The following is a 25,700-nucleotide window of genomic DNA, read 5'->3' on the forward strand; positions in this document are numbered from 1 at the left end:
AATCTTGGGTTAGTCTCACCTCATAGGTTATTTTTTCATGATTCCTTCAGTTAGATCTACAAATAAAATAAAAAAAATCAACGGATATGGATCAAGTAAACATGTCAAAATTACACTAAATATTTTCTATTCAAAATTCTACAGATGTATTAAACAAAACAGTGCAACAGCATTTCCTACAAGAGTTATGCATATAAAGTGATTATGCTCTTTTCCTACTAGCCATACAATAAAATAACATCCCTAAGACACTTTGTCAACATATTCTTAGTGCACTGGCAGTGGTCTGTAGACTTTTTGCTTTAAAAAGTAGTTTACTATCCCACTAAATACAAATGGAAACTTTTCCTTTACCAGAGAACTCATGGTAACATCTTTTACAGTATACTGTGTAAGTCACTTGGTTGTAGATAATCTAGTCCACCAATTTTGAGCATGATGTGCATTCATTCATGTCAATGATAGTGGCGTAAATACCCCAAAAACCTTTATAGATGCAGCATAAAAAGGAACTGTATGTGAACTTAAATATTTTAGATCCCTTCATTAGGAGTGTGTGAAAAAGAAAACACTGAATCTTTTGCAGTTATTTTGGTAAGATTTCCCAACAAAACAAACTGGTTTCAAATAAAGAAACAGTCAGTTGTGTAAAAAAGAAAACAGAAAAAACTTTTTAATTAAGCAAGCTCACAGTTACAGGCTATGTTTGTGTGTTACGGGGAAGGTGCCACATTTATGTTGGTGACATGTGGTACTTTTTTTTTTTTTTTTTCAAGGAAGTTGTAACATTGGAAAACTCTTCTCCTGTGTACACTGTATGTCACAGACAAAATGTTCTTTGACCAAAGAAAAAGTCCCTCCGTTGTCAAAAAGGTCACTGGCTTTGGTCTCAGTGCATGAAACATACAACAAAGAACTGACGAGTTAGACACAGAAAAAAACAGTCAATGACAACACAAAAGAACACATAATAATCATAAAGAACTTCTTTCTTGGTATGAAATCAAATCAGAAATGTACAACAAAACTGGGGAAATCAGACCAAGGAAACTTAACAGTTGAAGGTTTAGCCGTTTGTGTGAAATAAAGCCTTTTTTTTTTTAACTTGTTCATGCAGTTTGCCGATTCAGACACCGGACTCCTTACCTACTGTTATTTCTAAAGCACTGCGACACACAACTACGCCTTCACCTTTTCAAAAAATATTAAATGATAATAATTATAACTCACACACAATCACAATCACACACACACACACACACACACACAAAATCATACTTTCCAAAACCAACTTCTTCACTCAAAACCTTTAAGCAGGTTGTTGCTAAAGAGCAAAATCGAGGAGATAAAAGTGCATGTGGTGTGGAAATCAAACAAAAAGTTAAAAATGATTTGTGAGGCTAATGTCAGGAGAGGGGAGGGGTTGTGGTGCTGGGATGATAGCATGAAGGTAACATGGATAGGTCTGGGTTACCTATGACATCCCCATCCATCAACTAATATTATATTACATATTCTCCACCCCACTACTTCTCCACTGCAGTGAATCCACACACACACCCACTTCCATTCTCCTCTCCACTGCTCGTTTCTTTCCCCCCCCACCCCGTCATCACTGCACGGCCTGCTCGTTGGCAGTGCTACCCGAGTCCTGAGGTTTCATCACATCGGGGAGTTCTGGGGGGCTGGAGAAGGCCTCGACGTGCAGCTGTTCGAACATCTCGTCTGGTGAACAGAGTGAAGTACAGAAAACATTTAACTATTGTGACAGCAGAGTTGTGACTGGATACATGTAGCTAAAGCATTTCTTCTTGGCAAGCGATTTTATAGGTTAATGTATTCTTAAAAAGTGTCAAAATAAACTACATCTTTTTCAAGTCAATATAAAATTAGAAAATATGTGCATCTCTACCTGGGAACCCCCTTTATAAAGTGAAGTAGTATTTTAGTATTTTACTTTATACGGTTAGAAAGTAAAATATGTTGCTATAAATGAATACCGGTAAATAAATAAATGGAAATTTAACAAATTACAAAAGGAAAAAACAAACATGAGCTTTGGAGTCAAATAACACCAAACTTAACGTACCATTTATGCGGAAAGCCAGACCGACTGTAGCTGGGGCTTGAGGTCTGGCAGTCTGGTTGGTGAATCCACTATCACCAAGCGTTTTGCTGTCCTCTAGCAACTGGTCATCCTTTGGATCAGAAGATAACATGTCAAATCATCCTGGCCTCTGCTTACAATAATATGCTTTAAAATGTGAAATCAGCATGCTACACATTTTGATGAAGTTTGATGAAGTGTCATGTTGCGCTGAGGAAAGATAAGGCCAGCATCAATGGTCATCTTGAAAAGGAAACTCACTTTGTAGAGTCTCTGGTCTTCAGGCGTTCTCTTCAGGATTCCTTCAACAATGCGCTTCAGCTCGTAGACTGTGGTGGACTCTTTGGCGTCTGTGAAGATTGTAGTCTTGTGACGCCGGATCATCAGGAACACGTCCTAAACAACACAAAGACCATTAATGTTATGAGTTTAAATGTATTAAAATAAACTGATCAAAGCAAATGACGAGATCGTATATTTAATGGCCGTATAATCGAAACCTTTAACAGCATGGTGAGTTGACTGTTTCGCTGTTTAGTGAGTTTTCTTGCTTTTTAAAATACATATAAAATCAGGCGATCTATAAGCTACCCACAAATACTCAAAGTCAGACGTCGATCCTAGCTAACCCAGAATTAGACAACATGACATAGCCTTGTTCTAAAGAGACACAAAATAAGCACATTGGTTATTATTAGTTAAATCAAAACACGAAGTACATACTGACAGCACGCTGGGCTAATCGGACACGCTTGCTGCTGATGTTACAACATGTCCAACGTTAGCCTTGCTAAGATAAGTTACCTTAAAGCTACAGCTGTATGGTAAAGCTAACATAGCAAACCTACGTTAGCATCAAAGCTAGCTAGCTAGGTAGGAAACACACACAGAAATGTGTATCTAACACAGAGTTTCAGTGTTATTTAAACGCGTACACCTTTAAACAAGCACTACACGGTTAATCGTTTTGTTATAAGGCGATAAAACGACCGAAAATAACGTTTAAAGTTACCATTTCAATTGGTCAGCTAGCTAGCCGAGTTGTGCCAGCCCTGTGTTGTGTGCAGCAGAAACCCAGACTGCACCGCTTGCGGATGTTGCGCAATAAAGATACGCATCCTGTATTCACGAAAACGAGGTACGCAACACTGCGTATGGGATTCAGAATTTGGCGCGAGGTGCTTAATGCTTGAAGGGTGCGCGCGCAGTTTGAACAGGGAAACAACGTCCACCCGAGCTTCACTGTTTGGGGGACTGTCGTCAGTACTGGACTATGGTTAGTACTGGACTTTGGTTAATACTGGACTTTGGTTAATACTGGACTGTTGTCAGCATTTTCTGTACTAAATTATCCTTACTGAACGCTAAACTGTCATTTACACAAATTAGTCTCGTGAAAGTTAGCTCGTGGGCTACGTAACGTTGTTAAGATGACCCGATTTAACGTTAGCCAAAGCCTGTGTTGTTTTTACTGGCAACTTGCATGTAATGGGAAATAATTCAAAAAAGCCTGCGTGTGTGTTGCATTGCATGATGTAAACTGAAACTGCAGCTTCTTCAGAAATGTGACTGATAGACGTATCACAGAGCTCAGGTGAATTAATTTGGCATTGCTGTGTTGGTAAACTTAGCTAAATACGTTCAATTCAAGTAAGACCTGTTCTAACTGAGCTGGCCATCAAAGGATCAGGATACCTTTATCAGAAAGCCTGTCAAGCAACATAAGCAGGTTTTTAGAGGTGAACAGTCATGATGACCAGTGAGAGCAAGCTGGAGGGGAAAAAATAGAAACCTTCCCAAATAGTTAATTTTGCTCTTAAATGAGTAAAAATTTTTTAGTCTGTGTCTTCCCTTTGGTATAGCAAACGTTGAAGCTTGTGTCAGAATTTAAAACATAGGAAATGCAATGGTAATGAGCAGTGTCAATCATATATCCATTTTAACTGTCAGCGAAGACAGCAAGCGCTTACTTTCTTTCTTTTAAATGTTGCAGGTATCTCTCTTTGGACTAAGGATCTGAAAAAGTCCCCATATGATGTCAGTGGCAGTGGAAACCACGATGCCCAGGGTGCCGCTCCCTATTCCGACCCACTTCTCCCAAGCAGAGCAGTCCTTCTCCCTTAAAAAGCGTAGACCTCTTTGTTCCTCTTCGTCCACATCCAACTCGTCGTACTCTCCACCTGCCCGGCTCTCGCACTCGATGCCCCCACTGCCACCATCAAAGGGATGCCCCCCTCTAAGCAGGATGTTCCCCCAGCACCCATCCCCTTTCACCCCCTTGTCTTGTTCCCTTAGTAAGTCTCCCCCTCCGAATTCTGTATTTGATCCAAGCAAGCAGCAGTCCTACTTCACTCAGTGCTTCACTAATCTGGGGCTGCTGGGAAGAGGATCTTTCGGAGAGGTCTACAAGGTGAGGAATGAACATACATTTAAACTGAATTATTGTCAAGTTTAAAATCCAGAGAAATAAATGATGTATGTTTGAATATTTTTTTATGTTTAAAAATCTGTTTATGTTAAAAACATGGGGTAAGGTTAAAAGGCAGCATTTGAACATCTGTGCTGTTATTTGTAATTCAGAAGTACAAACTACAAAAAATCTCTAAGCCCTGTTTTCTTTTGCTGCGACAAAGATTACATAGGAGCTAAAGAGCTCTGCTTTTCCTTTCATTTTCTAGGTGCAAAACAACAAGAACAGCCGCCAATATGCAGTCAAGCGCTCGGCTCATCGCTTCAGAGGTAAAAGTGAGAGGAACCGCAGTGTGAGAGAAGCGAGGAATCACGAGCGCCTGTGTCCTCACCCTCACATCCTGGATTTTGTAGCAGCCTGGGAAGAGTGCGGCCGACTTTACATTCAGACAGAGCTTTGCAGCACCAGTTTGCTTCTTCATGCCGAGAACCAACCGGGGCCAGGTCTGTTAGAAAGACACATTACAATACTTGTGGAATATTTTGCATTTAATGTACACATTAATTTTGCCACCGAAAAAGACAAGTTCCTCTCCTTTTCTTTCTTTGAAAACTGTTTGACACAGACGAGCCTGCAGCGTGGGCCTACCTGTGTGACCTCCTCTCTGCCCTGCAACACCTACACTCTCATGGATTTGTGCATCTGGACCTCAAGCCCGCCAATGTCCTCATGACTGACTCTGGCCGTCTTAAGCTGGGGGACTTCGGGCTGCTGCTTGAGTTAAAGCAAAAGAGTACGGAGCCCGCAGGGGGGAAAGGTAAAGAGGAGGCACAGGAGGGAGACCCGAGATACATGGCACCTGAGCTGCTGCATGGGGAGTATGGACCTGCTGCAGATGTCTTTAGGTACAAGTGCAATAAATGAATGCAATAAAAAATGGATTATCCAATACGCAAAGAAATGCATAAATATAGTTTTCTTCTTTTCTTTTAGTTTGGGTGTTTCTATTCTGGAGCTTGCTTGCAATATTGAAGTTCCTAATGGTGGGGAAGGCTGGCAGCAGCTTAGACAAGGCTGCCTCCCCTCAGAGTTCACCAGCAGTAAGATTCACATTCTAAATTCTTTTAAAAAATCCTCTCCATTATCAGTTTTCAAATCTTCAGTTTTACTGTTTTATGACCTGTATTTTTTAAGGCCTTTCAGCTGAGCTTCAGACTGTACTGCAGAAGATGCTGGCACCAAATCCATCTGACAGGCCGACAGTCCCGGAGCTCCTCGCCATCCCCTGTGTCTGGAAACGCAGGTGGAAAAGACGTGTTTATCTTCTGCTGGCCGAGACTCTGCTGACACTGGCCTCCCTCTGCCAGGTTATACATCCAAAAAACACCTTAAAGAAAATGTATCTTGAGAATATACGATATTTTGCAACAGTGCACAGAATGACTAAACATCAATTTGTGTATTTCTATCGCAAGAATTGAAGAAGTATTTCAAATGTTTCTTGTCTTTTTCTTGTAGTCTGTTGTGCGCACTGGCTGCAGACTGCTGTCCTTCCTTCCCACTCCTTCCTTTCTCCCTCGACGGACAAAGCCAGTTCCCTGCACTCCTCCCAAAGACAGCTGGGACAGGGATCTAACGCTGCCCCTCAGTGCCATGCATGCTGACTCAGGGAGCCCGGAAGATGATGCAGTGTTTCTTTTGGACCCCACAGACGCAGACCTTTCCCCCACCTTCTCACACAGGTACGTAATCACTCTACTGATAAACGTGTTGTCTCTGTTAGCTCTTACTTATGAATATCCTGCAAGTGCAAACTAAACAGAGATGTTGAATACTTCATTTGTGATCTAAGTCCTGTACTCGGTTGAAACTCACATTTTACTCTTTCCACAGGGTCATATCCAGATTATCTGTGGAAAGCACATCCACTCCCCTCCCAGCTTCACCAATGCACAATCGCAGTCCTGCCAACACACCGACTCACTCAAATATGAGCGACTGGTTTTCCTGTAACTTGTCACACACGCCCTCCAGCATCCACTTAAGTGGTTCCTGCCACACTCTTACACCCAGCGTTAGCCCGATAAACAACAATACGCACAGCCTGAGTGACATGTCCATGCACAGCCGACACTCTGTATCCAGCAGGTCCTCGCAGAGATGTGGCCGCAGCTGGGTCCAGACTGAGGAGGCATTACCCCGACCCAACATCGAACCAAAGAACCTGCTAAGCCTGTTTGAGGAAACAATGCTGGAAGCAGAGCCATGAGTTTACACTAAAGAAGGGGAAATATTCTCCTTCAAATGCGGAATCAATCTTCACCTATTGTATAAATGTAATAAGTTCAGTTTCACTTCTTATTTTGTAAAAACTGCTGCTGCCAAATTCTTACAGTTCTATAAGAGCCTCTTATGGTGTAATGTATTAAAAAAAAACAGTCAGGGGAAAGGGATTAAATATATTATCAGACCTTTAAGCACTTTTTTTGTTTGTGTAAATGCAATCTGTTGCATGTTGGATGTTGTGTTGCTAAGTTATCATTATCTTGGTGTACTCCTGTACCTCATGAGTTTCAAAATACAATAAATAGAGGAAGGTTAAAAAAAATCCAACTCTTGTGGTGTGTTTTCAGTTATGATATATATATATATATATATATATATATATATATATATATATAGGCCCACTGCTGCATTATTTAACTGAAAAAACAATACATGCATTATTTGACTCGAGAAAAATCAGAGATCTTTCTTAGCAGTGACCTGAGGTTTTTTGTTTTTTTTTAAGGCTACTTCTTATCTTCGTCAGTAGATGGCAGCATCGCACCTCGCGCTGGACCATAGACTGTAAGCTGGACTCGTCAGCCACACAGGAAGTGAGAGTCCATGTTTCCTCATGTGTTTCCTGCATAAACAATACAATCGATTGGTATAGTTATGTGATCAACCAGTAAAGGCTAATCCTATCTTCCAGAACAAAGATGCGTCTGAAGTAGCTTCTTGCCTACCATGTCCTGACGCTGGATTTTTACAAAATCATCGTTTCTGTATCAGTTTGAATGGTAATACAATTTTTTCCAATTAGGATCACTTCTAGACTGTGTTGGCTTCATCAGAGACTGAGAACATTTGACGTCCTTCATATCAGATTTGATGTACGCTTCTGGTAAGAGCTCGACATATCCTATACACCCTGAGGAGCCTTTCTATTTTTATTCTTGAGGGTCACAGCGAGAAATTCATGAGGGCTATTTTATGAATGGATTAAATCAAATGGTGGCGTTTATGTTTAGTACTGTTAATGATTCCTGTACGGAAGAAAAAAAAATCCCTTTGCGCACCTTACCAAACTTCTGCAAACTTGCCATTCGTTTTTTTTTCTGATCCCACTGCCCAGTAGGAATGCTTGTGTAATGTTAAGTAAACTAGTAAAGTCTTCTTGGTAATCCTAGATCCAGGAGACAGACTGGTGAAGATGAAAATACACAGATTATGCCTTCCTTGGTCAATATTTAATCAGCAGGATATTCAGATCCAGTTTCACTTAAGGTATGTTTCGTAAACAAAGTGCTGCTGTAAAACCAACCAGAGATCTTTTATGTATGGTGAGCGAACTACAAATAATCCCCTAAAACATGTTAAAGCACATGTTATCAACTGAAGTGAAGTCATATCAGAGGAGATCCTTTACTCATGTTGTAGCCGTCTATCTTACTGCAAATCAATGTTTTACTGACCAATGAAGGCGTAATCTTTGAATATATTTCTAATTTTACTAAAGTGGAGGGTCACGTGATCTAAGCTTTTTTTTTTCTTAACTCCATATCAAGAATCCCAAGTGACAATGTTGCATAACAACAGATAGCCATTAAAGGCGATGTGAGGTTACACAAAAAGAAAAATCTTGATGTGACACCTGGAGCAGTATTTGATTTTGAAAATGGTGTATTTGTTTCAGTCCCACTAATACCTTTTATTTCTACCAGGATAAAATGATATGTTATAGTTTCTGCAGAATCGAGTCTCCTAAAAATTGTTTTCACAATTGTTATATACAGCAAGAAAGATTTGTAGAAAGCATTCTGCTCCTGCAAAGATGATTCGATTAAACACGATTATCATCAACTTTTCTCCAGATTTCCTGTTTTAAATTGCCAACAAAGATGTCCAAACTTGAGCGTCTGAACTTCCGAGTGGAAAAGCTGCTGTCTAAAGCAGTGCAGGAGGTTCTGAAGGTGGTGCAAGAGACGGTGTCAGAGTACCAGGAGAAAACTGCCAGAACACAGAGAGAGAACCAGAGTCTGAAGAGGAGACTGCAGGAGCTGCAGGAGAGCACACGACTGGAAAGCAATGGTAAATCCAAACTCAATACTTGTTGCAAACAAATATTATGACTCTTTGATTAAAATATTGCCTGTGTTTGTTGTAGGAATTGTGGCACAAACATCCCTTGCAGCCAAGCAGTCTGATGCCGAGATGAATCTCGTGGAACAGGAAGAAAACGGAAAGCAGGAAGAGTTGATTAAACTCATCTCTTTTGACGGCGACAGTGCAGCAATGTGTCCCTCATATTCATTTGAAGACCCTGACTGTGAAGCGTCCACACAATCATTACCCAACTCCTGTCTCTCCCCTTGTCTTATAACCGGCCAAATTAAAGGGGATAACTTGTCTGAACCAAAAACTCTAACAACGGAGATCGAAAATGGACTTTCAGCATCAATGTACACGGTGTGTACTGCTGCGGTTATATACTCTGAAGAAGATCACACAATAAAAGAAGAGCCTACATTGGAAGAATGCACCATGCTCACCGAAAATGAATCACATGCTGAGGCTGCACGAACAGCAACATCCTTATACACACTGATCCGAGAACCTCCTCAAGCCAGTTCAGGACTCGTCAGTGACACAGGGATTATCTTTAGTGCAAACAGAAATGGAATAGAAGAGTCACTAACTCAAGCATACAGAGACACGGATAATGAAACGACAGGAAAACATTACACCACACAGAACAACTCGAAAGCTCAAGGTTCAAGTTCAAGAACTTTCCAAAGAAATGTGAGAAAACACTACTGCTGCTTGCTGTGCGGCCGAACCTTCAGGCATGCTGGAGACTACAAGAAACACAGTCGGGTGCACACTGGGGAGAAGCCGTACTGCTGTTCAGTGTGCGGGAAGAGATTCAGTCAGTCGGGCTACCTGAAAGTTCACCTTCGCTACCACACCGGGGAGAAGCCATTCATTTGCAGCTACTGTGGTAGAAGCTTTAGTCACTCGAGTAACATGAAGAAACACCAGCAGACTCATCTGTGAGCCTTCTGTGTATTTTGAATTTATTCACAGCTTTCTGTTAGACTTAACACTGTCTGTTTTCATGTAGATATAAAGAACTCAGACAGTTTCATGTACAATAAGTTGTACCTGTAGCTCTTAAGTATCAAACACAGTCTAGTCGTTGAAACATTCCTGCTGTACTGCCAGTATCTGATCTTGACCTTTTTTGTCTCCTTTTGTTTTGGCTAAGGTTCCACAGTTATTTCGAAATCAAATCAATCTTTTTGGCGCTTCTTCGAAGTCAAGTTTTCTCTAATTAACAAGTTTCCTTAACAATGATTCGACACTAAATCCTAAAAACAGAACCAGACATCGCTGACTTAAAAAAAAAATAGCATTGAGTAAATTGAAGAGTTTGTTATGATCAGTGTGTGTACAAATATTGAAATGATTGTCTTACTTGTGAGTCTAAAGGTAATAAAATTATGTTATGCCACATGGAAAGTACATCATCAGTCAAGCCTGTAGAGATATTAGCATAACTAGATAAGACAACTATTAATAGCTGATCTCAGACACTTAAGACTGTGAATGTATAGAAATCCGTACAACTCCACAGTTTCTTCCTCCCCTCAGGTTAAGAGTCTGGGTGTCATCCTTGACAGCACAGTATCATTCCAAGCTCACATCAATAATGTCACCCAATCTGCATATTTTCATCTAAGGAACATTTATCACCTCCGCCCGCACCTCACTCCCAATATAACTGCCATACTCATCAACAGCCTGGTTACATCCCGCATTAACGACTGCAACTCCCTTCTTTGGTCTCCCCCTCGAGTCCAGAACTCTGCAGCTGGCATCATCTCCAGAACCCCCTCTGTTAATCACATCACTCCTGTCTCATCTTAAAACACATCTTTTTAAACTGGCATATTCAGTCTGACAATTCCCTTCCAGTCTTTTAAATAAACTAAATCCTGTTTTGGGCTTTTTAATTTTATTGATATAATTGTTAATTTGCTATTTTTATCTCTGCTTCGTAAGGTGACCTTGAGTGTTTTGAAAGGTGCCTTTAAATAACATTTATTATGATTTTATTATTTAAAAAAAAAAATATAGGTCTATGGAAAAGGTGTAAACATTTAAAGATGCTGAATTCTGCCCAGTTTTAAATGAATTGCTCTCACAAGGCCAGGTGAGACTGATATGCTTGACTCCAACGATTACAAATATAGTTAAAGTCCTAAAAAAACGTTATATTTCCAAAGTCAGTCCTTGTGGCCTATATTGACCATAAAGAACTATATTATAAAATATAAGAAACTCTATTACATTATATGTGGACAGGACACTCTCAATGGTCAGAGTATTGTTAGAAGACATGTACAGAACATGATTTTTTTTTAATCAGTAAACTGTCCCTCTGGTCTGGTAAGGTAGTCTAAGTATTGCAGTGATTGGTTTCAGAGAACACTTCGAAGGTATTATGAAATTCCAAAATTTCCAGCATGTAGGCCTACTTCCCTTTCCTCCCCCCCAACCGCATGAGACTTGTTAAAGCTTGTGTAATTACAAAGGACTGCCTACTTTACCTTATGTGTCATGTTCCACTCAATAGCATTTAAACCATTTTATACAGGATGACTACAGAAAACACTATCTGAAGACTGTGATACGAGAGATCTGACAAGTAGGTTTTTTCAATTTATATTGACTTTTGATATTTTCTTTCATCTTTGATTCAGATGTGATCATGTCATGTGAATCCTCTTCTTACTTAGTACGCTTAATTATAACATTTTACCTTTTCAGGGTTTCTGGAGGTTAAGTTGCTACAATGAGTGTCCAGTGTGTGATTGTTGGAGACAATGGTGTAGGAAAGACATGTTTAATCCTAACCTATGTCAGAAAGATCTTTCCTACAGATTACTTTAGTTCTTTTGACATATTAGATACCCAGGTTAATTTAGACAACCAGACCATCAGCCTGAAGCTTGTGGACAGTGCTGGCAGTGACGACTATGACCATATACGCCCTCTCTCCTACACCAACGTCAGTGTCGTCATCATTTGCTTCTCCATTGCTAACCCAACTTCCCATGAGAACGTCAGGCGCAAATGGCACCCAGAGGTTAAACACAATCGCCCCAATGTGCCAATTCTCCTCGTGGGAACAAAGAGTGACTTGCGTGATGATCAGGAGATCCTCATGAAACTGAGGGAGCAGAATCAGACCACAGTGGCCCAGCAGCAGGGATTAAAACTGGCAAAGCAAATAAAGGCTGTTAAGTATCTTGAGTGTGCCTCAATTAACCAGCATGGACTGGATGAAGTGTTTGAAGAGGCTGTACGTTCCTCTCTCAGCCATTCATCCGTCACCAAGAAACCCTGTGTCCTCTTGTAGGCTATTTTGACGTTATTTTTTGTGTGTGCTCATTGTGTTACGTTTAAAAACATGTTTGTACAATTCTAAAGAAAGCTGTAAGCGAATGCTACAGAAGTTATATTTTTTTTAATAAATATCTAACAAAGTATAACCGTGTTATGGTTATTATTATTATTATTATATATTATGGTGATGTATCAAAAATTAAAAAAAAATATTGAATTGAGTTGAATATTTAAGCCTACTTTACTAGCCCTTCATGTTATATCATTTGTTTTTGTTTCTTTAAAGGAAAAAAAGAATGGAATAAAATATATATATGTATTTTCCATCCAGACTAAAAAGACAGAAGTATTTTGTTTTGAAAAGTTCATACAACACCGGAACTGATTCGGGTACATCTTCCGGGTGCGTCAGTTTGTTTTGTTCGTTTAGCTCTGGCTTGGCTCTTAACAGTTGTGTGTCCTCTTTTGTTTTTTTTAATTGTTTTTACATTTGGAATTTCATAAAAATCTGGTAAAGGAAAAGCAAAACTTTCAATACTGTAAAAAAAAACAAGATAGCGGGGTTTTAAAAAGATAAGAGTGGAAAAAAACACGAAGAGAGCTAATGTAGCTAACATTAGCAGTCCCGTTGGTGCACGCGCTAACTTCACGGCTACCTGACAGGTAAACGTTACGGCCATAGATACATATAAACACATCTATGGTCACGGCAGCTCTTAACATGCTAAACTTATCCGCATGTTTTCATTATGTTTGCTTTAAAGCTAACATATAGGACTATTTTATACATAAATGCATACTGAACCTAGTCTATAACTCAGCAAAACGTGACATTATCCTTCATGTTCAGACCTCACGATTCAAATGAAATAAAATGATCCTGAAGGATTAACCTGTTGTTAACACATGTCTTTCTGGGAATACTTTAACCTTCAACAAAGGAAGATGAATTGACATGTAATAACATTTATACCTCAGTATATTTCTACCATTGTTTTTGTGCTTACAAAGAACTGCTGTCGCCCATTGTGTTTTTCTCTGTGAGGGAAAAACAATCCTATTATTGGTCAATAAGTAATATTTGTAAACATAGTACTTCCTTTACAGGGCCAGATTCATAAGCATTCTCCTCCCTTTTATTTCAGGATGTCGAAACTTGAACGTTTGAATGCTCGTGTGGCCAAACTGTTGACTGAAGCCGTGCAAGAGGTTCTCGAGGTGGTGAAAGAGACAGTGTTGGAGTACCAGGACAAAACTGCACGAACGCAGAGAGAGAATGAGAGTCTGAAGAGAAGACTGCAGGAGCTTCAGGAGCACATAACAAGAGATTGCTTAGGTGGGTAAGAGGGGTATTATTTATGAGGATTCATCATTACTGCGTGTGCCATTTCATATTTGTTACCCCTGGAAAAAGTGTAACACTCCTTTTTTTCGGTATCTGTCTCACAGCAGCTTCTCCTGCGATTAGTCCATTACCTCAAGAAAAGGAAATCACACACCATGAAGAGCAGGATTCCAGCTTCACTTTGAGGTGCAAGGCAGAACTATCTCTCACAGACCAAAACAATGAAACAGGCCGCACATTTGACAATGAGGGAAAGGAGGATGAAAACCATCAGGAAAGCTTCGATAACTTTAAACCACAGTCTGAGTGCGTCACGGCACGAGCATCAGAACTTAGCGAAGAACAAAGCGAGGAGGTGGCACAGATTGTAAAAGAGGAAATGACTGTCCACGCGTCACAGAGTGCAAACAGGAATGTCAATTCTGCCTCATCTAATATTGCGTGTACCCCACTCTCTTTAACCTCCCTTGGGCTGAACCATATCAAAAGAGAACCAACAGACTTAACAGCATCAGGACAGCCGTCTGATCAGGAACAGTACAGTGGATGTGTAGATTTAAGCTGCAACTCTTCCCATTTAAATTCTGCTGAGAAACACAGGTCCCAAGTTAGCACTGAATCTCGCGGACTCGTCGTTTTCCACTCGAATCATGCCATACCGAGGAGGCATGGTTTCACAAAAACCAACAAAGCTGCTTTCGATGGAAGAAAAATCCGGATGGAACACTTTAGCAGGGAGGAAACACATGTGTGTGTTGTTTGTGGAAAGTCTTTCAGCAGGGTTGGGAACTTAAGAATCCACCAGCGATGCCACACAGGGGAGAAGCCGTATGGCTGCATACAGTGTGGGAGGCGTTTTAGTCAGGCAGGGGACCTGAAAAAACACAAGAGGGTCCACACAGGGGAGAAACCGTACTACTGCAACCAGTGTGGAAAGAGCTTCAGTCGGGGGGAGAACCTGAAAAGACACCAGAAGATCCACATTGGAGAGATTTTACAGTTACAGCAAGTGTGGAGGGAACAGCAGCAATGATGGCTATCTCGACTCACGGCCAATCAGAAGACACACTTTGTGGAGAATCTGTGAAGGCATATTATTGCTCTGTGAATTTCGTTGAGAACTATTTGCAGTGTATTTAATTTATAAAGGCTCCTGTAAAGCATTTGACATTGTTTAATGAAGTTTTGGAAGTTGTGGTATCAAGCCTGTTACAGTAGTCTTTCTGCCCCTTGATCATTTATACAGGGCCACAACAGGCAACACCTGAGGCTGACTCTCTCCTTATACTTCAACACAAATATAAAAGCGTCATCATGTCATGATCTGAACTGATGTCAGCCTCATATTCTATTTGGCCGATGAGATTTGTTTCTCTATCAAAACTCAAACCAACCCATGCAGTGATCAGCGACCTTAACACTAACAGGTCTGCCCGCCTTTCAAAAGAGGCATGGGTAAAAAATTGGTATATATCTCTTTTCAGATATTGTTTTTATTGCATCGTATCATCAGGAATGTGTGATGAAAAATGTTTTAGATATTTGCTTTTCAAAGGCATATGGCTTCATCTGGACTACGAAAGAAAAGGTTGAAGAATTGTAACATGTCAGTGTGTTGCATCATGTAACACCTCTTTGGGACATGTGTCTTTAGATAAGTATGTAAACCTAATGATAAATATTGATTTATTTAAAAAAATCTGAAAAAAAAGCATGATTGTCTTTGAGATTCCCTGAGTGTCTGGAATGATTGCCGCTTGTTGGATGCTGGATATATTTATTGCAGATTAATATAGAATAAAATGGAACCAATTGTTTGTATAGCAAAAGCAATACATTCAGTTAGTTCAACTATAAAGTACCAAGAGTATAATGTTTTTACTGTATATTAATATTTAGTTCTTCAGGGGAGACGTTAACATACTGCTTGCAGTACACACTTATTGTCACGGTGAATAATTAAATTACAAAGTAAAAGCAGACACGTCTCGCATCAACTTGGGGCTGAAGTAATTTATGAAATAAAGTTTTGGGGGGTTTTTTACCTCGTGAGTTCATTGGGTTCAGTTATATAAGACTAAAACATGAATTTATCATATACACAGACTTGACTTTACACACCAGATGTTTCCACTGTATAAGTATAGGCACACAGCCAAACACTGCACAACAGACACAACAGTTCACACAGTAACACAATCTGTGATGGATATAGTTAAAATCCACGTGTAGCAAATGAATAAATTACCAAATGTCGGCTGATAAAAGGATTAACCTCTTTACGGTTGAGGTTAAACTCTACTAATGAAGTAAAACACTCAATGTGAATGTATTTTGACTGTTGCTTTACCACTACTTCGCCCCCTTTTAAGCAGAAACAGAATCAGGTTTATGCCAGTTGTTAAAATATTATAAAGGACTCTATTTAGTGTACAAACTATCACAGTAAGAGAAAAGGTGATGCAGGAGTCAAAAATAAAATGATTAGAATGCATTATTGAGTAAACCCTAACCCTTAAATGTCAGCTCAACTAATATGCATTGTTAAAAAAGATCTTAATAAAGATTATTTATGAGTTTAAAGTACACATGCAGAGGGGTGCGGGCTGATGACGTGGAGCTGCCCTTACCTTGGCAACCAGGAAGTGATTGACACACGGGAAGGAACTGAAACACACGTTAAGCAGGTGAGTAAACAACAACCAAGTGCAAATTAGACATTCACCCATTAAGGTTTAAATGTTTGCAAATAGAAAAAGATAAGATAAAAATGTAAGTTTAAATGCGTCAGCAGACATTAGGTTAACCCGGAAGGTGCACCGCCTCCTAACAGTCTGTGAGTTATTAATGGCGACGGTCACTCAAAAGATAATAATACACTGTAAAAATACTGGCATGTTGTAAAGACTATGTAAGATGCGTTGTGCAAAACTGAAAAGCGTTAGTTTGACACATTGACAGGAGCATAGAGTCAGTTTAATAGTTCCCCATAAATAAATAGACAAACACTCAATAAAAGAGGAAGTGAGTTCAGACTTTTAGTTTTGTTTATGTTACAGGGTCAGTTCTGTGAAGATGTCGAAATGAAGTTTAATGAAAAGATTGTGTCCTACTTTGAATCTTGCAACTCACCTGTGGACAAAGAAGGCTACCTGTCTAAAAAGGTAAGACTCCGAAATTATAAATAATACATTCAAGCAATATTAGCATTTAATGTGAGGTTGTAGGTACATTATGTTTCTGTTTACAAAAATGGACAAATGTTTTCAAGTCAAGTCTTTTTTTTATAGGCTACTTCCAGGATTAGTTTGTTCACCACCTTTTTAAAGTTTTAAATTGATTTTTCATGAGGTTGAAAAAATACAGTGCCTTTGTTTAGTTCAGTGATGAGTTTATTGCTTGATTTTATGAGTTTATTGCTTGATTTTACGAGTTTATTGCTTGATTTTTACTGATGAACTCAAATTAAAGAATTTAGAATTTCAGAGCAAAGAGAAACAAAATAAAAAAGCGACTTCACTTTTTGGTGTTTGTATCAGAAATGTCATAAACAACTCTGTAACATGACCTTCCTCTGTGCTGCGTGTTTCCCCGAGCCAGTTGTGTAAGAAATTGAGTAAATGAGTCATTTCTAACTGAGTCAGTAAACCCCAGATGGCACAACTGTCCCACAGGGCGAGATAAAGACTTCCTATCAGAAGCGCTGGTTCGTGCTGAAGGGCAACCTCCTCTTCTACAAGGACCGGCCGGACGATCGGGAACTAACAGGGGTGATTGTTCTGGAGGGCTGCACCGTCCAGCTGTGTGAGTCTGAGGAGCAGTTTGCTTTCTCGCTGGTGTGGGGCGAGCCGGGACTGCGGACCTACAAGTTTGCAGCCGAGGACCAGGCGAGCCAGGAGAGTTGGATCAAAGCGTTGCTGTCGGCCAACCACAGCTACCTGTCCCTCCTTCTGATGGACCTGGAGAAGATATACCGAGGTGAGAGATAGAAAGCACGAGTGCTTGTTTTTCTCATATCTGAGGAGGAGAGAGAGCTGTCTTTGTTCTGAGAGCAGCTGTGTGAGGCCTCACTGTTTACAGCCTCAGCATCTGACACCCTGTACACCATGCCACAAAGCATGCACAATGTATACTAACCTGACCCATTTCAGTTTGTTGTGTTTATATCTGGGCTGTCAGAATTAACTAATTAATCATGATTAATTGAGGTTGAAAATTAATGCATGCATTTTTTTAATCCCTATTAATCACATGCTATTGTGTCCCTTTACGTGCATAACATTAAATGTGGGATGCGATGAGCAAAACTAAGAATCAATTGTTTGGCACGAGCTGAGCTGATTGGGACATAGATTCAGTTTAATAGTTCCCCATAAACAAACGACACTCAATAAAGGAGGATCCCCCACAGTGTGTCCCTGTAGTCACAGTGATTGAATGTCTCATTTCACTTCAAAAACAAGTCATGTCCTCAAACATTTCTCTTATTTACCGTTTCTTTTAACTGTTGACGTTTAGTTTTTGATCTTTAAAGAGCACATTTTTCCCTACCAGATGTTCTTTAGATAGATAGATAGATAGATAGATACTTTATTGATCCCGAGGGAAATTCAGGCTTTACTTAAATTCAAAGTCGGTGAGTTGGATTAGGATGCATAGAATAACATACTGACAGGGCCCTTGTGCAGGTTAAATGGTAGATTTTCTGTGGTCACTAAGCTGGAAAAGGTCTTAGAACTCCCTACAGAGAGGATATATCACAGAGGAATATCTGAATATCTGAAGGGTAAAAAGTTTCATGTCTAGTAGGTGTCTTTACGTTTCACTTTTTTGGCCACAAACCAACTTGACGAAGTCTCTCGTCTCTGGGTTCCAACTTTACAGCCTTGAGCAGCAATTAAAAAAAAGATCCCAGATGTAATCAAAGAAATGTAATGACAAAATAGAATGATTGGTGTCCAGAGTTGTTTACGTTGGACTCTTGTTACGCCTCTCTCCTGTACTGTTGTATGTTCTTTATTTTCATCGGATAACATGCACTATGCACACAGAACATTTGTTTGAACATTTCGTTGCTGTCACCCTCTCTGCTAAACATCCTTTTACATGTTTTTGTGTTAACATGAACCGCTCACTGATTGGTACAAGTAACAACAAACCCAGTCATAGTGATGTCAGAGTTCAACAGCCCCGGTTTAAATGTAACCAGAGTGGAAGTGGTAATGAGATACTTTTATAAATAAACCAAAATACAATGCTGCCCCCTTTTGTTAGTTAAGGAGTACTATAACCATGTTGTTGTTTAAGATGCAGTGGGTAGTGTCAGGTTTCCCACATGAACAAACAGGAGCCTCAAAAAAAAGCAAAACTAATGTCTTAGAAAGAAAACACCAGAAACTTGCCGTGGTATTTCTATTTGGGGACTTTAAAACACCAGATGAGTTAATGAGTTAATCATTGCTAACAGAATATAATCAACTTAATGTGTACATTGAGTGGAGAAGTGACGACTGATTACTTCTAAAGTATGTAGAGATATTTGTGCAGGCTGTTAATGACGCTCTTAGAGCTGTCTCCTTGTGATCGGATTATCAATCACACATGTTAATTCACGGTGTAAAGAGGGCCTAAGTGTCTTTTTAAGTTCTCTTTCAACATCAATGTACTTTTTGGGAGGTTTATTTAAGTTGTCTGTCTTTTTTTTTTTTCCCCTCAGATGCACTCGGTGAGTTCTCTGGGGAACGAGCCAAAGCTTTCACCATGCCCAATTACAGCACTGCAGGATTTCCTTCTGCCCCTTTAAGCATACAAACTTCCACACTCCCGCCATTCCCATCACCCTTTGCCGGAACAGGAGCCGTCCCCACCACCAGTACGATGCTCCAACCTGCCAATGTTTCATCCAAAGCATCCAGTAAAAAATCCCCAAAACTGTGGAACAAGAAGAGCGCCAACGTGGTGACTACTAACACTTCTGCTCCATCTTTTGGAGAGTGGTCAGGTCTCTGCTTCAGCTCTAAAGAGGAGTTCAGTAAATTGCATGAAGACTTTGGAAGAGAAGTGAAGGAACTGATTGCTGATTGGTTGAAGAGGGGGCAAGCTGGTGAAGCTGTTCAGGAAGAGAACTTAATAGATTTTGGATAATCTGAGTAGTACTGTGACTTAGCCCTTAATTTTAATAACTGTGGTTACTTTGCAAAATAGATAAATAAATAGCAATAATCAATAGCAATATGAACAATACTATGAAATATTCATATATATTTTGTTGATCTTTTTTTTACTAATTATGTGTGCTGTTGAGTCAATAAATGAAATATGAGCTTTTAAATTGATCTAGTGATCTCTTCCTGTGAAGTTTTTAAAACACACAATGACAAGAACTTCTTGTGACGATTGACCATTCTATTGACCATTCTATTGGTAACTAACGTATCCGTTTCCCCTCGAGCTTCATGAATCGAGCTTTAAAGCGTAATACAGTAAAGTATAGGGTGGACTTCTACATTCATGATGGCAGAAAAAAACATTTGAAGGCAAAAAGTAACAGAAATAAATTGGTTTGATACCAGTTTTTTTTTAATGAAGTCCAAAAAGGAGATTTTCTCCATCAAGAATCCAGTTACCATAAAATAGTTATCACCTAACAATCAATCAGAATTAAGAATCCAACACTGGTCACAATATTGAGAGTTGAGATTTTTGAAACACTTATTTTGATACTCTATGCATACAGTAGGTAAGGTTACTTTATTGATCTATGTCTCGATATACATGGGACTTTCATTTCAAAGCACTTTATCTCCATACAGGATGTTGGGTGTGGAGTTAAAATATAAAGGGCTGACAGTTGTAAGGGGGGAAGCAAGCCAAGAAGGGTGAAGTAAGTCTGTCAAATTTGAGAAGAGGAAAAATGGCTGAGAAAGAGAATGGTGGGGGGAGTCAGCGCTATTTCAGTCACTACAGCAGCTGTCTTGTTTTTATGGTCTTTGACAGGGTCCGGGCTCTTTCTCCCTCTCTGTCTCTCTCTCTCTCTCTCACACCTTTGTCACCTTCAAGGAACAATTTCAAGAAGTGGCTGTTTGCAATATTCTTTACACAGGAACAAACCTTTGGTTGCTTCTTTGATAATCATTGAAATTCAGTAACTAGTGCCAGGAACTTGAGTTACATTAAGAATAACAACTGGATTTTTGAGTGGAAAAAAAACATACATAGTTTTCCCATTTACAAAAATTAGGTCATATTTTGCCCCTGGAAATACAAGTCCAACAAATGAGCAACGTATTAGTTAACGTTAGTGCTGTTTTCCAATGCGTACCTTGGCTGTGCAGTGGTTTGATTGATGGCTGCCTTTGGAGCTCATATATGGAGTTTAGTGGGTGGGCCACTGTCCTCCTATTCTAAAGTAACTATACTGGGAGCACCCCAAATTAGTGTGTCCATGGTGGGAAAGCTACTCTTTTAGTTTCATCATTTTTTTTTTCTGTTTTTCATCATGGAGGCGACTTATCACAAAAAAAACATACTAAAATGAAAGAGAGGGATCAAGTCAGCTGCTGCTGTCATGTTCTAAGAAACATTATTCTTTTCTTTAATGGAACATCTTCTTCACTTTTTAAACTTTTATATTACATTTTTGGACTTCCTTAGGATATAACGGCCAACCTTTTGTCCAAAGGGCGTTTAGAGGAAAGAATGTAAGGAACATTATAGACTTGGTCCTCTGTCAGGACTGTTTACATTTCACATTAATGCAAGGTCACTATATCAAATCCTGGTCGTGTGTCACTACTGGCCCTGAACCAGTATCCGTCATCCGACTGCTTTCAAGTTTCATGTCTGTTTATAAACCCCGCTGGCCACTACTGATCATGTAGTAGAACCTAACCTATCATTTAGACAGGCGATGACTTCAGGAAATGTTTACTGCGATTACAAGCTGGCAACTTGAGCGGCTAAAGCCTGTTGATTACTGTTAATCCAATACGTGTGTGTCAAGTTAGTAGCAATAGCCTGTCATCATGAACTGGGGTTTGTTCTCTCATGGTAAACATAGGAAAAAATAGCCACAAAAAGATCTTCAGCTGGCAGAAGAAGTAGGGATCGGGGGTTGTTCAGTTGTCGCAGCATTCCCGCCTGTTAGTTTGCCCATATTAGTCCACAGATGACACCAAAGTCAGGCGTGTGTGTTGGCATTGAATTCACCTCATTCCAAGTCTCCTGGGGCCTATTTTGGATCATTGGTAAGCTGATCCACCCTTCCACCTTCTCACTCCTCCCTCTTTCTCTTACTTTCCCTCAGCTCTGCTTTCCTGCCAAACCTGATGGTGGGGCTAAAGTTAGCCCTCCATGGGCTAGTATATAAGACCCCATGGGTGCGATGCATACATGTCAGTCACATCGGTTTTGGCGTAGGCTTCTCTTCTTGACCATCAACAACCCCAAAAGAATCAGAGATGGTGAGTGTCACCATGTTCTATGGAAGAACAGTCTCTAGGGAGCTTGGAGCATCTACACTAAACTGATGTTTTAAAAGCATCAGTTACATATTTTCAATCTGGTCTACCAACTGTCAATGTTGCTCAATTTTAGGTGTCTCTTAAGAAAAGCTGGTGCCATATCGATATGCCATATATCGATATGGCACCAGACTAGATATTACCGGCCTACTCTAAATCTTCAGCTTATTTGGCTAATTTTTGTAGTCTTCAATGAAATTAACTACTTAATTTTTTTGTGAGATTTAACATTGTCAGAAATCTTTCTGATTTGAAAAGTTGGGATTTCTTTGATTATTTGGCAAAAGCCACCAGTTAAGTTAATGTTATTAGACTTGCCGGAGCTTATCTCTGTTAAAATACAATTTAAAAAGGTTAAAAAATCAAGCCCTGTGGGACTCCACCTTGTCCTATTGGTTTTGACCTTACAAAGGGCATCAATTGACAAGTGAGACAATCCACAAGGATCACACAGTCTTCTAGAGATGTGTGTTTGGTCTGTTGTTTTGTATGTTTAAAGCGTGTTTTACCTTGTTATTGTAACACAGGCACCCAAGAAGGCCAAGAGGAGGCAGCAGCAGGGAGAGGGTGGATCCTCCAATGTGTTCTCCATGTTTGAGCAGAGCCAGATCCAGGAGTACAAGGAGGTAACATTTTGTTCATTTCTTCTCTTGCATTTCAAATTAGACGCCTTCTAACAGTATAAACTAAAGACTTCAAACTTACTTCAGTAAATGTTCCTTCTCTGTATCGATCATTTGACCTTGCAGTAACATGAGGTAGCTTCTGAAGGATATACACCTCATTTGTTAGGCCACATGACAGCTAAAATATCCTCATCAGCACGTCAGAACAGTGTATCCAAGTTCTTCCGATGACAGCAGCTACCTCTCCCCTGGGTGAGCTCAGTAATACCTCACCCAGACCCTCAAACAGACGCTGTGTGACCCCCCTGGAATGCTGCCAGGCAGCTGGTGGACGGTTAAATCAGTCAAAACAGGGGAGAGGAACTCAAGGTAAAAAGATATAGGTAGAGTGTACTTTCAAGTAAAATAAAGGGAACAGAATGTGCTGTTCTGTTAAAGGATTTAACATTTAGCTGTAAAGGGTATCAAGGTGTTATCGAGGGGATTCTGGTGACAGGTACCGTAACAGAAATGAACAGGGGGGTGATCATTGGCGACAGGGCCAGAAAATGTAGTCACAAGGCAAAAAAAAAAAAAAAAGACATAGGGGGCTTTAAATGTAATCGATACTGTCTCCTGAAATGTCGCAAGGGGCTTGTCTCAAATTCCGAGACCATTTTAACACCCTAGAAAGACAAGTGGGCGACCAGCTGCCAAGTCCCGAAAGGTTTTCAATGCCATCTTTGGTTTCACATGCTGCAACCCCCAGCTATGTGGAGAGGGAGAGGTGGAGGACAGCTCTGCATTTACACGTTTATGTTGGCAGGCAAATAATTATCATAGGGGGTCTTATGACCCAGAGTTGTGAGAAATCTGAGAATCTCAGATATCAGTGTTTTAATTTGATGTGGGTTTTGTTTTTAAAAAAGCCTGAAGGCTTAAAGTGACCTTCACTTTCTTTTTGATCTCTTAAATGACCCTCCCACCCCCTTCTTTCTTTCTTTGTCGAACATACCAGGCTTTCACAATCATCGACCAGAACAGAGATGGCATCATCAGCAAGGACGACTTGAGGGACGTGCTCGCCACCATGGGCCAACTGAACGTGAAGAATGAGGAGCTGGAAGCCATGGTGAAGGAGGCCAGCGGCCCCATTAACTTTACCGTCTTCCTGACCATGTTCGGCGAGAAGCTGAAGGGTGAGTCAAAACTTACACTCTTCAATTCCTTACATGTCACTTTTTTTGTCTCTTCATTCAGTGTTTTGCGCTAGACATATTTTGCACCTGGCATTTTTTAACATCTTTCAACACAACAAAATTAATATACACTAAAATGGAATTTAAAAAAAATACACAAAAAACAGAGGCATGACATCTTTCAAATGCAGAAAAGTGAACTTGAGCAAATCTTTTTTTATTTTGTAATAGTGGCAATGCATTATCATTTATTCAACTTTAATTGGAAATTAAAATGTTTTTTTTTAATATTTTAACATGTTATGAAATGTTTTATAATATATGGCTAATTGACTCTTGTCAGGTGCTGATCCTGAGGACGTTATCGTGAGCGCTTTCAAGGTCCTGGACCCAGAGGCCACTGGCGCCATCAAGAAGGAATTGTAAGGGCTTATACCTTTAACTTACCTTCAATCTAATAAGAGATACTCTTTGTGAAACACTCTAGAATCAAGCTCGATGTTCAATTTCTTCCGTTCTTCCTCTCCAGCCTTGAGGAGCTCTTGACCACCCAGTGCGACAGGTTCACAGCTGAGGAGGTGAGCTGCTTGAACTTTGTGACGCGCCTGTTCACACAACCTGTCGGAAGCTTTTCTGAGTTTTAAGTCATTACATTCTTCCTTTTTTTCCCTTTGCAGATGACCAACCTGTGGGCTGCTTTCCCCCCTGATGTGGCTGGCAATGTGGACTACAAGAACATCTGCTACGTCATCACACACGGAGAGGAAAAGGAAGAGTAAATCCCACTCTCTCAAACTCTCTGCTTCTGTTCAAACCCATACTCGCTTCCACCATCACAATCTACTTAAGCCCTCTTCTCCAACGCCGCAACTTCCTCGCACACATTCGCCCTCTCTTTCGCTACAAAAAGACTTGCCTCCATCATAGAGATCCTCAGTGAGGGGACTGTGGGAGGTGTTTGTGTGAGCAGTACCAACATCGGAAACATGGGATTATTTTCAATAAAAATAATCTTGTGCTAATGAAATATTCTGTCCATCTCTGTCCCCGCCTCTTCTTCCCTTTTCTTTTCCCCCATCAATCATTCTGTCCTGTGTTGAGGCTAACAGTGCGTGCATCATACCTACATACAACATGTCAGTAGGTCAAATTCTTGGGTGCTATGGTGCAAGCACAGTCGCTTGCTTGAAACAAGTGAGCAGTCTGACCCATTTGGTTTGTTAATCTCAACCTGATCGAGTGCTTAATGGATTTGTTCCTTTTTTGTATTAGGAAGGAGCGCATAGCAAAAGAGTTTGAGTACTGTACTATAATAGTTTGCCTCGTTCTCTTTTGAATCCGTCTCCCTCTCTTTACAGAGGTGCGAAACGGAAAAGTTACAGTGAAAAATAGTACGCTTGATTTTTGTTTACCCTTAAATCTTGGAAATAGAGAAAGAGATGGTGAGAAATGGTGAATGGGAGGCAGAGATGAAATAAACAAAAGTGAAAAATCTTTGTTTTATGACTCTTCTTCCTCCCTCTTGCCACTGTTTCTCTCTGGTGTTTGTGACTGTGCCTGTAACTAATAAAGAAGTACAAATAAAATACACTTTCTTTTGTACAATACTGTGTCTTCTGGTTTGAGTGAGGGTGTGGATGATGGGACTGCTGGTGGAGCAACCCACCGACAGCACACTGACTGGAAGTCTTTTCATAATGTAAAATATTAACAAAAATTCTGATTTTTTATTTGCAAAATAAAATATCCAAATACGCCTACAACCAAAACATGGTGAAGATCAAAACTTAGTGATGGAATTAGTTGTCACATTTGGCTCAGAGCCAGAAACCCCA

The 25,700-nt window shown here is 40.0% G+C and overlaps 7 protein-coding genes across 11 annotated transcripts; 6 read left to right on the forward strand and 1 right to left on the reverse strand.

Annotated features, from left to right (window-relative positions):
* Positions 1-643: 643 nt before the first annotated feature.
* On the reverse strand, positions 644-3,209 carry LOC306842484 (elongin-B-like). Its single transcript, XM_079372778.1, has 4 exons — positions 3,120-3,209; positions 2,369-2,503; positions 2,090-2,198; positions 644-1,725 (listed from the first exon to the last, which is right to left on the reverse strand). The coding sequence occupies exons 1-4, from the start codon at positions 3,120-3,122 to the stop codon at positions 1,613-1,615; spliced, it is 360 nt and encodes a 119-aa protein (XP_079228904.1). The 5' UTR covers positions 3,123-3,209; the 3' UTR covers positions 644-1,612.
* On the forward strand, positions 3,162-7,125 carry pkmyt1 (protein kinase, membrane associated tyrosine/threonine 1). 3 transcript variants are annotated; one of them, XM_079372777.1, is made up of 8 exons: positions 3,162-3,245; positions 4,101-4,517; positions 4,786-5,020; positions 5,143-5,422; positions 5,511-5,617; positions 5,712-5,884; positions 6,036-6,259; positions 6,411-7,125. In XM_079372777.1, exons 2-8 carry the CDS (start codon positions 4,140-4,142, stop codon positions 6,784-6,786), a joined length of 1,773 nt encoding a protein of 590 aa, XP_079228903.1. In that variant the 5' UTR covers positions 3,162-3,245; positions 4,101-4,139; the 3' UTR covers positions 6,787-7,125. The 3 variants fall into 3 exon arrangements, with proteins under 3 accessions (XP_079228903.1, XP_079228902.1, XP_079228901.1); XM_079372776.1 differs by lacking the exon at positions 3,162-3,245 and adding an exon at positions 3,282-3,383; XM_079372775.1 differs by lacking the exon at positions 3,162-3,245 and adding an exon at positions 3,297-3,400.
* A 277-nt stretch (positions 7,126-7,402) lies between these two features.
* On the forward strand, positions 7,403-10,298 carry LOC306817042 (uncharacterized protein). The gene is made up of 3 exons (XM_079333598.1): positions 7,403-7,686; positions 8,657-8,873; positions 8,950-10,298. The coding sequence occupies exons 2-3, from the start codon at positions 8,684-8,686 to the stop codon at positions 9,837-9,839; spliced, it is 1,080 nt and encodes a 359-aa protein (XP_079189724.1). The 5' UTR covers positions 7,403-7,686; positions 8,657-8,683; the 3' UTR covers positions 9,840-10,298.
* Positions 10,299-11,640: 1,342 nt separating this feature from the next.
* On the forward strand, positions 11,641-12,207 carry LOC306842244 (rho-related GTP-binding protein RhoG-like; the record flags this gene model as incomplete). The annotated part of the gene is made up of 1 exon (XM_079372370.1): positions 11,641-12,207. The coding sequence occupies one exon, from the start codon at positions 11,641-11,643 to the stop codon at positions 12,205-12,207; it is 567 nt and encodes a 188-aa protein (XP_079228496.1).
* A 356-nt stretch (positions 12,208-12,563) lies between these two features.
* On the forward strand, positions 12,564-15,397 carry LOC306817011 (uncharacterized protein). Of its 2 annotated transcripts, none has more exons than XM_079333548.1 (3): positions 12,564-12,857; positions 13,340-13,530; positions 13,644-15,397. In XM_079333548.1, the coding sequence occupies exons 2-3, from the start codon at positions 13,341-13,343 to the stop codon at positions 14,570-14,572; spliced, it is 1,119 nt and encodes a 372-aa protein (XP_079189674.1). In that variant the 5' UTR covers positions 12,564-12,857; position 13,340; the 3' UTR covers positions 14,573-15,397. The 2 variants fall into 2 exon arrangements, with proteins under 2 accessions (XP_079189674.1, XP_079189675.1); XM_079333549.1 differs by having other exon boundaries at positions 13,647-15,397.
* Positions 15,398-16,111: 714 nt separating this feature from the next.
* Positions 16,112-19,874, forward strand: LOC306817013 (sesquipedalian-2-like). 2 transcript variants are annotated; one of them, XM_079333551.1, is made up of 4 exons: positions 16,112-16,226; positions 16,599-16,703; positions 17,214-17,517; positions 19,256-19,874. In XM_079333551.1, exons 1-4 carry the CDS (start codon positions 16,149-16,151, stop codon positions 19,681-19,683), a joined length of 915 nt encoding a protein of 304 aa, XP_079189677.1. In that variant the 5' UTR covers positions 16,112-16,148; the 3' UTR covers positions 19,684-19,874. The 2 variants fall into 2 exon arrangements, with proteins under 2 accessions (XP_079189677.1, XP_079189678.1); XM_079333552.1 differs by lacking the exon at positions 16,112-16,226 and adding an exon at positions 16,229-16,311.
* A 1,615-nt stretch (positions 19,875-21,489) lies between these two features.
* Positions 21,490-25,455, forward strand: LOC306817016 (myosin regulatory light chain 2, skeletal muscle). The gene is made up of 6 exons (XM_079333557.1): positions 21,490-22,001; positions 22,589-22,687; positions 23,685-23,865; positions 24,209-24,287; positions 24,395-24,443; positions 24,543-25,455. The coding sequence occupies exons 1-6, from the start codon at positions 21,999-22,001 to the stop codon at positions 24,642-24,644; spliced, it is 513 nt and encodes a 170-aa protein (XP_079189683.1). The 5' UTR covers positions 21,490-21,998; the 3' UTR covers positions 24,645-25,455.
* The last annotated feature ends 245 nt before the right edge of the window (positions 25,456-25,700 follow it).

Source organism: Symphodus melops, assembly GCF_947650265.1.
Source record: "Symphodus melops genome assembly, chromosome: 21".
Classification (NCBI taxonomy): Eukaryota; Metazoa; Chordata; class Actinopteri; order Labriformes; family Labridae; genus Symphodus; species Symphodus melops.